The sequence below is a fragment of the Venturia canescens genome, chromosome 2 (genome assembly GCF_019457755.1).
Source record: "Venturia canescens isolate UGA chromosome 2, ASM1945775v1, whole genome shotgun sequence".
NCBI classification, from domain to species: Eukaryota; Metazoa; Arthropoda; class Insecta; order Hymenoptera; family Ichneumonidae; genus Venturia; species Venturia canescens.
Genome location: NC_057422.1, coordinates 7,550,680 through 7,567,075, shown reverse-complemented (window position 1 = coordinate 7,567,075; position 16,396 = coordinate 7,550,680). Strand labels below are relative to the sequence as shown.

Here is a 16,396-nt window from a genome sequence, read left to right as displayed (position 1 = left end):
AAATTTTTTGCAGGAACCCCCAAAACTACGTGTACAAAATCGACCGAGATTTTCAGCACCTCACCGAGGATAAGGACTTTGAAAAAACGAGTTAAATCGGGCCACCGGATCGATTCGAATTCGTCCAAATTAATCAATCGACAAATAAAAACGAAGCGAAACAACAGTTGTCGAAAACACTCCAATGCGAGTCCACACAGTGCTGTTTACAATGCTTTTGTTATTTCGTCGCCATCCAGAGAGAGAGAGAGTGCCACCGAAGCAATTCCAAATACGATACAATTCTGAAAACACTTGAAATCTGTTTTCAATGAAAAATGTCAATGTTTTCGGACAAACATGCATGGAGCCTTGTTATTAAAATCCGAAAAACGTTTCAATAAAGCGGTAAACAATTGAGTCGAGTTTATGAATAGCCAGCGAAGAGACGCGTTGCAGGTTTAATAATTTTTCAAACAATTTGGCGCTCGCACGCACCACGCACGTAAGCAGGGGAGCAGGCTGATGTGTGGGTCTCGAGAGCCGCTCACACATGCGAGAATGCACACATCGCGGTAGAACGACGATATCGGAGTAGATTTTAATATAAGCATCGCTCGCATTACTCACTTAAGCTTTGCGTTAACCCTCCCGCGGGTATTGCCGAGGGTCGGGGCTATAGGCCTGGACTACATACACGTACATGCAAAGTGTATCCATCATGGATGGGCCACCACCGGTAGAAAGAGACCGAGGCCTATCATTATTGTATCAGCATGTTGCTGTGCGAAGTATGGGCTTCTGTTCTCGCGTCATCGACATCGTCATCGTTGTCGTTGAAAAACACGAATTTAAAATTCCGCCGATCACTCGTGCCTCGATTCGTGCTTAAATTGTATTGAAAATCCAAAACTGGGGAGGGGGGGAGGGGGCGGGTGGGTAAAAACTGGTAGAAAAACTCGAAATTCGATGAGCAGGACCGTGAGCTCGTTGTTCGTCGAATTTCCAACAAATTCAACTGCCTCTGTGGAGTATTTGATCAACTTGTAAGAACAAAAAACAGTGAGATTTTCGTTTTGATGGGTGCAGTGCACAGTGGAATGCGTTTTGTTTCAAAGTCTTTGACGTCGACCGCTTCGGGGATGTTCGAACGTGAAAGTTTGCGAAAAAAAAAAAGCGTTTTGCGGCGTCGACAATTTATCGTTTTAAAACGATTGAGTGAAATTCTTGAGATCCCGCGAGGAAATCGTGAATCGTGATCGCGATTATGCTCCGATGAATTATTTATTTATTATTATTTTCAACGAAACAAGGTAAGAATAAACTTTTGTTAGAACGGATCCGGTGGACGATTTTCAGCGACGTTGTACCCTCGTTTTTTTCAACGTTTTCACATAATCGTAGCGAAATATCGTGGAGGCCGTCATATAGTGTGTTCAATAACCCAAGTTTTCCTCCGTGCCGGAAGCAATTGACTCGGATTAGCCATTGAGAAAGAACTATCGGGATATTCGGACGACCCTGGCGTTAAATCATAGCCTGTTTGTTCCACCCAACTGTGGAACTGTACCATCTCGCTTGTGATCTCTTCGAAAAAGCGTGTCACGGATATATTTTGTATTAATGGAACAGCGAGCCACGGCCCGTGTCCTGCGGCTCTTTTCTTTTACTAATCACTTTCTCAGCTCATTTTTACCTCAGTTTTTAACGAATCGAGTTATTTTCGAGCTCGCGATTAATCAAATTCATTTTTATGGAGCCAAAATCAGCAAGCTGAGTTAGATTCAAAATCCTGAAAGTTTCCAATGATTTTTCTACACTTTTTCTTTAGTCTTACAGGCAGCTACTTCTATTCGTTTCTCGATTTTTCCTTCGCTTTCAAGAATCGTTGATCAACTCGCGGAAATGATAAATCTAAAAATAAAATAAAATAAAATAAAAACTAATAACAAGCCATTTCTCGACTCGTCAGTTGTGAATTTACGCATCGAAATTGCCAGGAGAGTGTCTCAAAGGCATTTCGCGAATTTCAGCGTGGATAACTTTTGAAAAGCTAGTTTGAAACAATGATTTATCGAGGCAGGTTGAGAGGCGGCCAAGGATTGGGAGATCTGTGCAGCAGCTTTTGGTCGAATCAAGGTACAGAATATAAAAATAGTGTCAGGGTCATACGAATACGCTCGGAAATAGTATTCTGATATGAGCTGAGAAATCGAAAGGTCGTTTTTCGCTCGGTTTGTTTCGAATCCAGGGTAAATGAATTCGAGTTGAACGTTAACAAAGAATTTGATGACAGTCGGTGGTCAACTGTCATCAGACCGCGGTTATGAAGTTCAATGGCTTCGAGGAAACTTCCGACACTCCATTTTACGATACCGCAAAGGCTCGCGCACTCTTCCCATTCCAAATAAGAAGTTGAACATTTAAAAATTCGTTTCGAAAGCAGAACAGGCGTGCACGACAATCCCTTGCGTTAAGTTTTACTCACAAAACGCGGTTGTACAACCGAGCACGTGCCGAGCATCGCTGTGATTTCGCTACGAAAGATTCCCCCCTTCGCAATGCCCAGGTTTTCCATCCAAAGGAGGGAACCGAGCACACCAAAACGTTCTATGAAAGTCAGGAGGAGCCGGATGACGAGATGCGATTCGATTGCTTCGAAAGTTAATAAAATATGAATAAATGAAAAACTCAAGTGTTCAGGGCACTAAAAAATCGTTGCGAGTCAACAAATAATTTGACTTGAATATAAAATTTCCAAAGTGACCGGGCCGAAATCAAAGTTGAGAAAACCCCTCGAGGCATTAAAATGAAAATATGGAAAGAAAGTATAAAAGCGTGGAGTGACTAAATTGAGTATCCGAAAACGTCCCCGTGGGATTAAAATCGAGAGGAACAATGTCTGACGAGCCTCGAAAGTGAGGATGAGCATCGACAAATGAAAATTCGTGATTGAAAAAGTGAAGAAAATATTGCACGTTGGCGAGGAGGATGGTTGGAGTGGGGAAAAGGATGATGAAGCGAGGAGATCCCGCGAGTACGAGGTTGGTAAGTGGCGTACGTACATGATAGGTGAGTATATAGAGAATTCAGGGAGACAAAAGAGAAGCGGAGAGTCGGGCGGTGAGGCAGCGAGAGCGCGAGTAGTAGAGAGGCAGACACGGGCAGACGGGAACCGGGCAATCCCGCCAGAGTTAACCAGTAGTGACCAAGTAGCCGATACGCCGTCAGCTTACGAGGAGGACGAAACGTGGCCTCGTACGCTGAGAGCAGGGCCTCAACGTGGTGCGAAGAGCTCGCGGTGCTCAAAGGTGAACGAACATTCGGGAGGCAAGTGTCGTCGGTCGTCGGTCGTCGGTCGTCGGTCGTCGGAGGTTCGTGGTACGGATTAAGCAGCGTGACGAAAGCAGGGACGACCAGGACACGTATGGAACGAGAGACAACCGGTTGTCGTTTAGGGCTCGTCAATCAACGAGAAACAATCGTGTCATCAGTTGAGTAGTGATAGCCGGAGAGAAAGAGGGAGAAAGGGACGGAGGTATATGCACATGCGGATAATAGAATAAGGCATAATACTTGTCATCCGCCGTGTTACATATCAACGGATGGCGCGAGTAGCTTCAACTATCTGCACGCCACCAACGACAATCAGAGTGTCTCATCAATTTAAAATCGTCGAGCAACGGTCGCTATAACCTCGTCGTGCACTTGTGTTTAGCTTCGGCAACTTGCGGACGTTAAGTTTGTTGGGTATCCCCAGGTGGACACGTGACTGAGGGAGTGTTGTGACGAGAGGCTCGAAGGGCATCGCGGGAGTCGTTTGGTTATGGGATTCGATTGGAGAGGAAACCAGTGAATCGCCAGTATAGCCGGAGTGGCAGTGAAGTTTTTGGAACGATGAATGAGGCTCGATTCTTCCTCGTGGTACGTAAATGATGATGTGAATCTCGCAGTGGGAGGTTAAAAATCATCCGAGAATATCGCTCACCACACCGGAAATATTGAATCTCGAGTCGAAGACGTTTCGTTGAGGGATATTAAAAGCATTGGAAGCGAGGCTCGAACGCCGGCCAGGATGGAGGCTTCGAGAGCTGAATCGACGGACAAAAAGTCGCTGGCTTTACAGAACAACGTGACAGGCTGCAATGCAGAAGGGCCAGGACCGTGGAAGTCGATGAGCACGCGGCAAAAGTGGAACTTTCTTACGAGCAATATAACAGTGGAGCCGATGGTCGCTTGCTACATAATGCCGAGCGTTCTCGCATCATTGGCAACCCAGAATCTCAATCTCGAGAAGGCATGTCGGGTCAACCTGGCCTATTCCAACGAAATTTGCGACGCTCTAACGGCGCGAAACACGACCGGTTTCGAGGTGGAAGAATCGGCGGTGCAGCAACTTGTCGCCGGAATGCAGACGTGGAAGACCGCGCTCCAAAGCGGCCTGCCGACCCTCCTCATACTCTTCATGGGGGCTTGGAGCGATCGCACGGGACTGAGAAAGCCGTGCATGCTTTTGCCGATTGTTGGAGAATTTTTAACGAGCATAAGCCTCATCGCTTGCGTATATTGGTTTTACGAATTGCCGATGGAAGCTGCCGGGGTTTCGGAGGCACTTTGGCCCGCGCTTACCGGCGGTTGGTTCACCATGTTCATGGCAATATTTAGTTACATCGGTGACATCACGACCGTCGAATCGAGGACTTTGAGGATCGGTGCCGTTAACGTTTTTCTATCCCTCGGAGTGCCCATCGGCATGGCCCTCTCCGGTATTCTCTACCTCAAAATCGGCTTTTACGGGGTTTTTGCTATTTCTACCGTCTGCTACGTTCTCGCTTTCGTCTATGGCCTCGTCGTCATCAAAGAAGCCCCGAGACCACCCCAAGCCGTTCTCGCCAAGGGGAAAGAAATGTCGGCTTGTGCTACGGTCATAGACTTCTTCTCAATCAGACATATCAACGAGACCTTCCGGGTCGCCTTTAAAAAGGGGGCCAACAATCGACAGCAGAGGGTTATCGTGCTTATGGTCATTGTGATGGTTGTCATTGGACCAATGTACGGTAAGTTTACTCAATAATCTTTACGCAAACGATGGAAAATCCTTGGGCCAGAGATATTTGGGGGGTTTTTTCTGCTGCCCTTTTTGCTCCAAAATTTTCTACAAAATAATTCAAAAGTCCTGCGCGCTTCGAATGGCGATCGCGTACAAACGATGCGATTCAGTTTGCATCGAAAATTGAGCGAAACCGAGTCGAGTTATCCTCGCATATCCTCTGCCACAATAAAACTCTCGGTAGCGGCGTGCACCTGCGGGCATAAATGGCTCGCGTTAGCCTTTTCATAATCCCGGAAAGTTCACGACGACGGGGCTACGTGTAATGGTCCTTTTCCGCGTGTTTGAGAGCCATGCGGAAGAGAGGGGACAAAACCGCGGAGAGTAATTTGTGTATATTTATTCGCGTGCCTGCGGTGCTTCTCGCCGCTGGTGCATATAATGGAGAGCGAGTTTCGTCCTCAGAAAATACGAAAAGTCGTCGGAGCCGTGCTTTTTCTCCTTCTCTTCCACATCTCCTTTTCCTTCTCCTTCTTCTTCTTCTTCTTCTTCTTCTTCTTCTTCTTCTTCTTCTTTATCGGCCCTTCTCTTATACCGGTCGTTACGATAATTGGGAACTCGGAGAGTTCCTCGCGTGCAGCCGAGCGTCGATCTCGCCATTACTCAATTCTTTATCTTTTTTTCTCTCTTTGCGATGTCATGAGAGAACAACAATTATTTATTCCCCGATTATTATTAGGCTCGGGTGTCTCCTATCGTCTCACCGACTTGAGAGTGAAAAAGTTGAATGTTTTTGCGGATCGGCTCCGCGAGCGCGAAGCTAATGCTAATGGGTTAAAGGCTAATGGATTGAATAAAATCGATCGGATGCGGACGCACGATTTCGATTACGCCATCGTCGATTAATCTGAACGTCAATGAAACTGAATTTTGCGATAGCCAGGCTGTCGAAACCTGTCGAAAATCTCAGCTGAATAGAGTGAGAAAAACAGGCTCGTTGTTCGCACCGCAACAGCAATTTTATTATACCCACTTGAATCAACGTTTCGCCTCTCTGCTTTGGATTATTCACTGACATTTTGATTATTTATAAAACCTCGTTTTACGCGTCAGCGTTGATTAGTAGCAATGATGAAATTAGCATCGAATTACTCGTCGAGTTCGTGCTCGAACGAGCATACCAAACTCTCACGCTGTATTTATTGATTCCCGCAAGTTCCTTTCTCCATACCGAATTGCAATAGTGAAAGTTCGTACTTATTAGGTCACTCGACAACCGCTGAAAAGACGCGTGCACTGAGATTAGTCGCGACGCCGATGAAAGTTTCGCCATTCGGATTCCTCTTTTCCCGAGTCATTTTACTTATTCGTTTTTCTTATTATTTTTATTGCTGTTTTTTTTTTCTCCTTTCGTTCAGTACAGATTAAAACGAAAAATGACGGAAATTCTGTCGCAAAATTATCGATGCGGAAGCCACACTTCCGATCCACCTTTTGTCAACTTTTTCCCAGGCCAAACTCCAGCCTCAGCATCCCAATCATTTTTCCCCGCATGCCGCGTGCTTCCTGCCCTGCAACTGTTTCGAAGAGCCCAGCTGAGGGCCCCCGGAGGACAATGGGCCTGTTGTCACAAGCCCCGAGTGCATCACTATGAACTGAGAAAGAAAAATTGATTGATTCAAAACGAATCTGTGGCTTGATCGTGCCACTGAAATGTATGAACGTTCAAATCACACAAATTTGCAAAAAATTCAGTTAATTTTTCAACTTTATCTTTAAGACTTTTCTACTCATTCAATAAACTCGCTCCGGAAGATGACGATCGAACGACGGATGATGGCGAAAGTTACGAAGACATCTGTTTTTCGGCCAAGTGTCAAGCATTTTTTACACGTAATTGGTTTGCATGTTTTGCGAAGCTTAAGAAAAACACGAAGTCAGAAAACGCGATGAGTTGTTCTCGTATCAAAATGCACTGAAAAGGGGGGGGGGGGGGATTTTTTTGTTTCGACCGATTTTTTTGCGACTCTTAACCGCAGGTGACAAAAAAATTTAAGAAAAAAATTGATTCCGAGGTGACTTTTCTTAAAAAAGAGAAAAAATTGAAATTTGTAGCAAATTCTCGTTTGCGGTTGACTAATTGAAGAATAAAAATTGCAAAAATTCCGAAGACATTGTTGTAGACACGAACGCAAAGGCACGTACTATAAATCGTTGAAAAAACTGCGAATCGCAGCTGAATGTAATAATGTAGATTGCGGCGAGGAAATATCAGATATTATACAGGATTCCGTGGTAATTGTCCTAGTGTGTCCCAGCGTAATTAGGCTCGAGTGTGCTAATACCGTAATTAAGGTAGTCTGTACACAGCGGTTGTTAGAAAGAAGAGTGGATCTCATTTTCATCACAAGGTCAATTCAGGAGACAGAGAGAGAGAGGGAGAGAGAGAAAAGGTTCGAGAAGCTGCGGACGGTTGATTGGCGAGGGCAGATAAGACGGACCGGAAGTACTCGAGTATCGACGAGTGTGCACGGAGAGAAAAAAATAGTAAGAATTACTATGCTGCCATGGTATTTGGGCTCTATATCGCCCATTTTGAAGGTTTTTACCAAAAATATTGTAATTTCCAAGTCAATTCTGAATGAAAGTTTTTAAATTGCGTATTTTGCTGTGATAAAGATTTAAACTGTGCTATTTTTTCCTAACATAGTTAACCAAGTAAACATTGTAAAATATATGTTGACTCGATGATGAACTGGCAAGTAGAATTATAATGCCGTTTTGATATAATTAGTACTGTTTTCACAATTGAAATTTACCGTTGAGCATAGTAAAATTTGAGGAGCTCGAACACAAGCATCGATCGTACGTCAAAGTGTTTAGAAATTTACTATGGTAAATAAACAGAATTTCATTCGCGATTGTACGATAATATACATGTTTACCGATGTATTTATTTTGACATCACTCATGAATTTTCATCGAGTCGCTTCACAAAAAATTACTGTGCATGCTCGTAAGAATAAATAAATATTACCGATATAGAGCCCTACTTCTATGGCACCATAGTAGTTTTTAGTGAAATTTTCTCTCCGTGTGTAAAGAAGCATAAATAACTCAGCAGCGCTGACATTTTTGTCACAGTTCAATGTTAATAAATAATTAGGTAATATATTGGTGATCGAGGATTGGAAGGAAATGGAGAAACTGGCGATTCGAGGACTAAAATGACTCGGTAAAATGCTCGGCGCGCGTGCACAGTCGTAAAACTAGTTATGACAAAGTGAATTTATGGATCAATTAGTTTTTCCAGTTGGTATATAACGATGATCGTGAACGTGATCGGCGTGCGCTCGCGTTAAACGTGGGCTTCCAATGGGGATTACCGTTCACATGATTTTTGAGTAAATACAATGGAAACTCGAGAGCTCTTTAAGAGAACAATTGTTTCAATTAAGTAACGTGGAGTAAACTCTCGACGAATACGAGACGAATGCGAAGGTAGGACAATCGACGATAAGCGAGCTTTAAATCGTCTTTTTCTTCTTCTTCTTCTTCTTCTTCTTCTTTTCTTTTTATCTTCCGCAAGGACAATAGAGACGCACGAGCTAACATTGTAAGTTAAAGTCATTAGCTTTACTCAACTACAACGATACGCACGGACCTACGAGCCGCAAAACGAGAGGCCAACATCGCACACGTTCAATCATCCTCGCTCTGTTTGACCGGCATCAAAACGCTTTCGCAGCTTCTCTCAGACATCAACCGCGCGATAAGCAACGAGAAGATGACAAAGTTATAGGAGATTAGAGAGAAGAGAGCGAGAGAGAGAGAGAGAGAGAGAGAGAGCAGAGTCCGACATAATTTGATAAAGACTGCGAAGAACTCGCCGGAAACGACTAAATGGAGGGACTGATAAACGAACTTGTTGTGCAACCTGAGTATTCTTACATAATGTTGAGGATGTGTAATGACGCCGGTGCGACCGAGAGAATCCTTATGACTGTACTGAAGCAACAAATTTTCAGCGCTCGTTTCGTCCCGGAATTTGCCTTTCATTTTTGTTATTTCAAGCTCAAATGACGCTGCTGAATGTTTATGCACGCGGAGAACCAAATTACTCGCTAATTTTCCTTCGGTCAGTGGGCGATTATCAGAAATATTCGAAGAATCGCGTGTATAAGGAGGAGACACGCGTACTTTTACGTAATGACCGAAAATCATTGAAGCAATCTCTTCGCCCGCTTGATGGACGAGTTTTTAATGGTAAATAAATGAGGAGCCAGTGGGGGGGGGGGGGGGGGGGGGGCAAATAAAGCGATATAAAATTGCAGCACTTCGATTCGCCTCGAAAAATTTTCATTTTCGAGCTCCTTCCAGCTCCTCGGACAAACGCAATCACGCTCATGACCTTCCTTCGTTTGTTTCGCAGGTGAAATGGCTGTCATGTACCTTTTCACGAGGTACCGATTCAACTGGAACGAGGTCAAGTTCAGCATGTTCTCGACCTACGGCATGGTGACTAATCTCATCGGTAAGCATTTTAACGATATTCGCAAACGAGCTCAAAAGCGATTCCCTCATTGCAAGGTAATTAGATGAAAAAAAGTGTTTACTGTAACGAGCGAAATCTCGATGACAATCGACTTGGACTCGGTCGAGGTAAACCCACTGGACGGTGTATTGATAAACGCCGTTCCCGAGCCTCCAGCTTCGACGAATCGGTTCCGGCACGCTCAACGACTCGTTGAATGTCACGTTATTTTCTATCATCCGTTAACACAAATAAATCGAGACGAATAAACGTCCTTGGTTAACTTCCATCCCAGACGATCGTCATTCATCTTTCATCCGTGAATCAACTCTCCCCGAGCCGCTAATAAGATTCGGTCTCGTGCCGGGGACATGCCCTGAATACGCATTGCCAATCACGTCCTCAGAGTGGAACATTACACCGGAAGCAGGATCGTTAATCCCGAAATACGACAAGGTCAAAGGAAACAAATAAATCGATTAAGATTTTCCCGGTTTTCACGACTTCCACCTCGTCCAGCGCGCCCCCGATTTGAGTGGCTCCGAAGCTCGAGGATGTTGGCATCGACTTTCGGGCTGAGCGCGATTGAAATTTGTGAAAAATCGGAGCCGTTTTTCCAATCCGATGAGATTCAATTGAGCTGAAAATGATTCTCGGAGTGCATAAATCATGAGAACTCGATTCGATCACGTAAAGCGCCGAGTCACAGACAGCTTTTTTTCTCCAAACGCGAGGATTTTGAAAAAATGAGCGTTCGAGTGTCTCACCTTTTTGTCGTGATCGGCACAGTTATCGTTGCTCAGGAATTATTTAATCGATCGTTTTTAATGGAATGATTGCGCAGACCAAGGATTCTTGATGATCGATTAAAAGAGGCTCGCCCAGCCTCCGGAACAAGATTGATGAAGGCTCGATCACACGAGTTTCTGCATATCGATAAATCGATGCTTCGAGACACGTGCGATGGAGAAACTGATTGGTGGATCGAGCAGCAAAAAGTCGCTTCACAGAGTACGCGATTGCATTTGTTGGACTCGTGACTTGGATTAATCTCCGTTAGCTTGGGGGCTCGGCATGTTATTCTCATCAGTCTGCTGCGTTTGCGCCTTCCAATTCGCCTCTGCTCGTACATCGGGACAACGACAACGCGCTATTAGCATAATCTCATTACGCACGCGAGTGTCGTATCTCGAATTGAATATGAATCGCTCCCCGACCTTAATTCCAATGTTCACAGTACACGTTTGTCCCCAAATTACTATCATTAAGGAGAACCAAATATTTTCAAACATTTCCGCCGTTCAAGTTCGTTGACTCGTTCAAAAACTCGCAAGCGTTGCTCCGAATTTGTCATCCGGCCAGAAAATTTCGTGCTGTTTCAATAAACGACAAGCATGGCAGATGAAAATGTGCGATTCTGTAGAAAAAACGTCGTCGAATCTCGGCGCACCGACGCTACTTTATTATAATCGAATTACCATCGAGCATCGCTCTTTCAAATTCCACATCCTGAACATCAATTAAACCGATGAAACAAAAAATTGCTCGCACGATCTTCCGTCGCAACAGCGCTCGTAAAACCGTCATTAATTTTCACCGCGATCGATAAAAAGCCTCGTTTCAACGAAGCCCCAAAACCCCGTTGCATAAATGAAGCGAAATGTTTTATTATTAAATGTATATTTCATCAGCTCGGAGATGAATCTCGTTGAATTAGTTGTCGAGAGTAAATCGTTTAGTCTCTCGAGTTCCCGCGCTCAACTCCGTTTCGACTTTCTTCATCGCGATAAAACTCGGCGAATAATTGACATTCGTAATGCCCAGCGGGTGAGGCAGCGCCTGATTTTTCCACTGGTGAAGAAATCCTCAATTAATTTCGCAATTTTATGGTACGCTGTGCTGCTACCGGTTTAATAAAACGCTCATTAGCTCTCATGTGAGAATTAATGCGCCAAAGAATTCCGGTACGCAACGCAACTACGCGAGACTTCCTGGACTGGTATCCGTCGATCTGCCTTAACACATCCGATAATGAAACTTTGATTATTCCCAGCAGCTGCACCGTTAGCGAATATCTAAAAACTGCGTTTCCCTACATTCATATTCATGGAAACACGACTATTATTAAAGGCAGACAAGCCGACAGAATGGACTGTAGAAATCGAAGGTCAAGTTCGTCACGACGAGATTTTCTCTCGGAAAACTAAACGTACACGAGCATCGGAACGAGAACGAGAGTTGTTACCTCGAGTTAGCGCTCCTTTACTTTTACACCTGGTTACCACATTTTAATAGCCTCGTACGTAGTACTCGCTTACATAACAATTATCGACGTTGCTAAGCGGATTTATCGCCCACCGATCGATCCCCGTCGTATACAAAATTATACCTGCGACTGCACAATTCCAAATCCGAATTTATCTCCTTTCGTTCTTTCCTCCTCGAAAAATCGTCGATTTTTTGTCCACGGACAGCTGCGACCTGCTTACGCGAAGGGCTTTCGATCTGCAGTTTCTCTCCTTCCCAAGCACGATTCGGTGAGCTTATGATTGATCGATTTTATTTTATTTATTGATTGACCAACTCGATTAAATTCCACGAATCATGTTGATTGGGAAACATTATTTGACAGTTGGATCTTGAGAATTCGATGAAATTCGTGTTTTTTTTTTTTTCCTGTAATTCGCTTCCAGTTATGGGAAGTTTCTCATTTTTTGGATTTCGGAGATTTTAAGGTCGGTGTCGTTATAAAATTTTTCATTTTTCACTGATTTGTCGAGGAATTGTGCTCGATGCTTTCGTTGTTGAAGGGACTCGTATTTTACTGAGAATATGATAACGAAATGATTGTTTAATCGACGAGTGGGTCTAATTGTATTTGGAGGGGGTTGTGACGGTAGGAAATGGAATAAAAGAGGCGAACTGGAATCTGACGTGGATCGCGAAGCCTGAGCCGGACGGAAATGTTTGAAAAACAAAAGGCGATGCTGGGAGGCGTGGAATTCGATACAGAACCTCGGTAACTTTATCACGTGCATCAACACACTCGTCCGAGAGAAGAATTTCGCGATTGTTTGAAGGAAAAAAAAATAGATGACAAGCATTATTCATTGTTGAGAAAATAGCGCGTCGGGTGATTCAACGGAAAAATAAAAGTTGCTCGCGAGTGATAACGTGCAGCGTTCGATTTCCTTTGCGTTTTCGCAGGTACAATGGTGTCCGTGGGTTTATTCAGTCACGTTCTGAAGATCGACGATGCGCTCGTCGGGGTCATGAGTTGCATGAGCAAAATACTCGCCTGCTTCGTGTACGCTTTCGCCACCGAGGACTGGATGATCTATCTCGGTGAGTTCAACCGTTTTCACTTCGTGCGAATGTTGTTAAATCATCTCGCGAAGCACCGACGATTCAGTATATTTTAATGAGGCCGCGAATAAAACGTAATTGAATTTAGTATGCGCGCGGTGCAGCTTGGCAGTAAAAGCAGCTGAAAACTCCTGAAATTCGGCTGTTTTTCGAGTCACCTTTTGATGAAACAAAAGTGGAGCTCTCCATAAAACAATATTTTACTCGTCCAATTCCGATTGCAGTTTACAAATGGTTTTTCTTGGCTAAAAATCTTTTGTATAGACCGAAGAGTCTCATTAGTCGATTTGAATTTGAATGATCGCCGATATTTTCATAGTTAAATAAGAATACAATGGTTTTTACGCTCGTCGATTTAGAGACGTTAATTGTTTGCTTGATCCTTGAATTGTCTGTTTTCCACGTAAATTAGCACCCTTGGTCGAGATCGTGAATGGAACGTCCTTCATCGCAATGCGTTCGATTGCCTCGAAGCTCGTCCCGACAGACGAATTAGGCAAGTCTTTGAATATTCAAGATTCGAGGGATCCTTGAACGCTTTTTTAAAGCATATTTAAGACGATCAATTGAAGAAAACGAAACCCTGCGGTTTCGTCCGGATTTTTCGCTTTCGTTTTTTTTCTCACCATTTTTTTTGTTTTTGTTTTTTTTTTTTCTTTTACCATTTGCAGGCAAAGTTAATTCGCTTTTTGGCGTTTGCGAGTCTCTCATGCCTCTGGTTTATGGGCCAATGTACAGTTCCGTGTACGCCGCGACCATGAACACGTTTCCGGGGACCTTCTTCTTGCTCGGCGGGGGTCTTACGGTCCCCGCCGTATTTTCCTTCTTGTAAGTATCTTCACGTATTCCCCATTGACCATGCAATACCCGCAATAATATGGACACGAGTCCTTAACCTCTCCGACGAGTAAAAATTCTTTTACGATCCTCATCGCCATATGCGGTTATTTACGTCCGATAAATCATTTCCTGATTTCATTATCGTGCGGCTTATCTACAAACGTGCGAAAGGGTGTCCGAAATTTTTTACGATTTTGCCATCGCATTTGGCCAGCGCGAAAAATTTGAAAACGATCATTTCGACATTTTTCATTGCAATACCAGTTTTGTTAAAATGATATCATTATAAATGATAAATATCAAAAGTTATTCCACCAAATTGAGCTGCTTTTTTTTTCTCAAACGCTCGAATCTTTTCGTTCTTCTCGTCAATGGGAATTAGACTATAAATTTATTCGTCCTCCCACTCAGATGGTTGTACAAAGAGCACAGACGAGATCGCATTGCGTTGGAGATGGAAATGAGCAGAGAAAAGTATCGCAAGTCCGAGGACAGGATCGAGAGCGGCCTGACAAAACTCACTACCGACAATGATAAATCAAACATCGAGAGATCGATCGATCCGAGCGCGGGGATCGCTAACCCCGCTTTTGTCACCGAACGCCTGTGACTTGATGAGACTATTTCGTGAGACGGTACAAACTTACCCCTCCATTGGGAACGACCGTTATCGAGGGAAGAGATTTTTTCGAAAAGGTAACGAAACAGTGACGCAGAAAATTAGCATGAAAACATCAACATTTTGTGCAATTCCGTGCTAAAAAACCTTCTCTGTAATTAATTTTCTCTTCAAATTGTTGAAAAAATTTTTTCTCAAGTGTCAACCATATTTCTTAAGATGATGGATCAGTCGGTAATCACACCTCGAATTTTTGAAATTGAAACTCTTTGACATCGTTCGTCCGATTAAAATAATAAAAATGTCATCGTACGCAGCACGATCGCAAAAATCCGATGACATTTTTATTTTTTCGATCAGACGAACGATGTGGAAAAAATTCCTTTTCAAAATTTGCAGCTATCTCTCTTGCACTCACGGTTGTGATTACCGACTGATCCATCATCTTAAGCCCAATCTTCAGCTCAAAGAAACACTCCCACCAAATAGAATTTCGTGAACACATTTAATCCTGAAAACATTACGAAACGAAGAAATTTCAAGTGAATATCGATAATGAGGCTAAAGAAAATTGGGTTCACCATTTTTTCGTTTTTCTTTCAAGTCGAAAACTCAGAAAAAAGTGAAAATTTTGAAGATTCGTTCAATTGTTCAATTTCCTTAGATTTTCCTATGCGAGTGTTGAATTTTGACAGGTAAAAGCCCGACAGCGAATGACTTAATGCCGACATAATTAATTTCAGCCGACCAAGAGTTGCAAAAGCGTTTCATGATCGAGTCGATCGAAGGATTTCTAACAGCAGAGGAGAAAAGAGAACGATTCACCGGCATCAATCGCGGCGAGCATGTGTATAAATAATTGTAAATATGAAAATTCTACTTAGACATTTCTCGGGGTTGAACGAGGATAATTTTGTTAACTAGAAATAGAAAAAAAACGAGAGAGAAGAAGGTGAGCAGAGATTAGAATTGCGACAAAGAAAATAATTTGTCTTGGAGTGGAAAACAAAAGAAATTCATTTTGGGCGAGGTTCGTTGAAGCGTAGACATTTTTCGTACTTAAATAAGTTATAGCCACGTTATGTTATTCATCTTTTAAATGCAATCGGTTAAAACCGGTCGAAGATAGCAGTATTATTATTATTATTATTATTATTATTATTATTATTATTATTATTATTATTATTATTATTATATGGTTATTTAACTCTTTACGAGCGGTTCAAGGGCTCGCAATCCCATAACCTTCGAAGGAAGAATCATTACGAGCGACGATAACCGCAACAGCAGAGTGCGAGTGCGAGTGAAAATTCTTCGTCAAGCGATCGAACATCCTTTTGTTATTTTCCATCTGGCTTATGTCAGATTCTCTAGATTTCTATGATTATTACCACGTTTAAGGACACAATCTATCGATAAGAAATATTCATCATTCTTTTCTTTTCTAATGCTGTGAATGTTTAGTTACGCTATCTTGGGACGTGTACAGTGGTGTTAAATCAATTATTATACTTTTTAGGAAAGAATGATACGATAATGAGCATACACTCCGTTGTGATATAGCGATATTACTTTTGTATGTAGTTCCAATAAATTATATTCACAAAGTATGAAAATATTCACTTCATCGTTCTGCTTTATCGTCATGTCAATAGTCGAGGTTGGGTCCAAACTTCACAGGGAATAGATTATCCCAAACGAAATAAATATTCGGTTTATCGTACTGAATTGTTTGACATTTATTGTAAACCCACATAACAAACGTGTTAGCACAATTTTATGGACACATGGGAATACGCGGATTGGTTATGTCCGTAGGTCGCACCACGTACCGATGTACGGTGAGCGTACGAACTAGCACAGTGTTTTCGGTACGTGGTATTTCTACCGTACCGGTACACTGCACTGTAGACGCGACGCTGCTGCTTTACTCCACTAAAACCTGCTTGGCCGATTCATTTTAGATTTTTGACTATTTTTGGCGTTAAGGCTTTTTTTAGGGCTTTTG

General features: G+C 43.0%; 1 protein-coding gene across 1 annotated transcript; it reads left to right on the top strand.

Annotated features, from left to right (window-relative positions):
• The first annotated feature begins 1,934 nt into the window (after positions 1–1,934).
• LOC122406418 (solute carrier family 46 member 3-like) lies at positions 1,935–16,006 on the top strand. Its single transcript, XM_043411860.1, has 7 exons — positions 1,935–5,036; positions 9,462–9,563; positions 12,771–12,908; positions 13,342–13,425; positions 13,601–13,757; positions 14,181–14,465; positions 15,132–16,006. Exons 1-6 carry the CDS (start codon positions 4,055–4,057, stop codon positions 14,377–14,379), a joined length of 1,662 nt encoding a protein of 553 aa, XP_043267795.1. The 5' UTR covers positions 1,935–4,054; the 3' UTR covers positions 14,380–14,465; positions 15,132–16,006.
• Positions 16,007–16,396: the final 390 nt, after the last annotated feature.

What these genes read in the sequence shown, in the direction of transcription:
- LOC122406418 (XM_043411860.1), top strand. Translation starts at nt 4,055, where the DNA reads ATGGAGGCTTCGAGAGCTGAATCGACGGACAAAAAGTCGCTGGCTTTA. An exon ending in CATGGTGACTAATCTCATCG is followed by an intron (nt 9,564 to 12,770) that starts GTAAGCATTTTA and finishes GCGTTTTCGCAG; the next exon opens with GTACAATGGTGTCCGTGGGT. An exon ending in CGTCCCGACAGACGAATTAG is followed by an intron (nt 13,426 to 13,600) that starts GCAAGTCTTTGA and finishes TACCATTTGCAG; the next exon opens with GCAAAGTTAATTCGCTTTTT.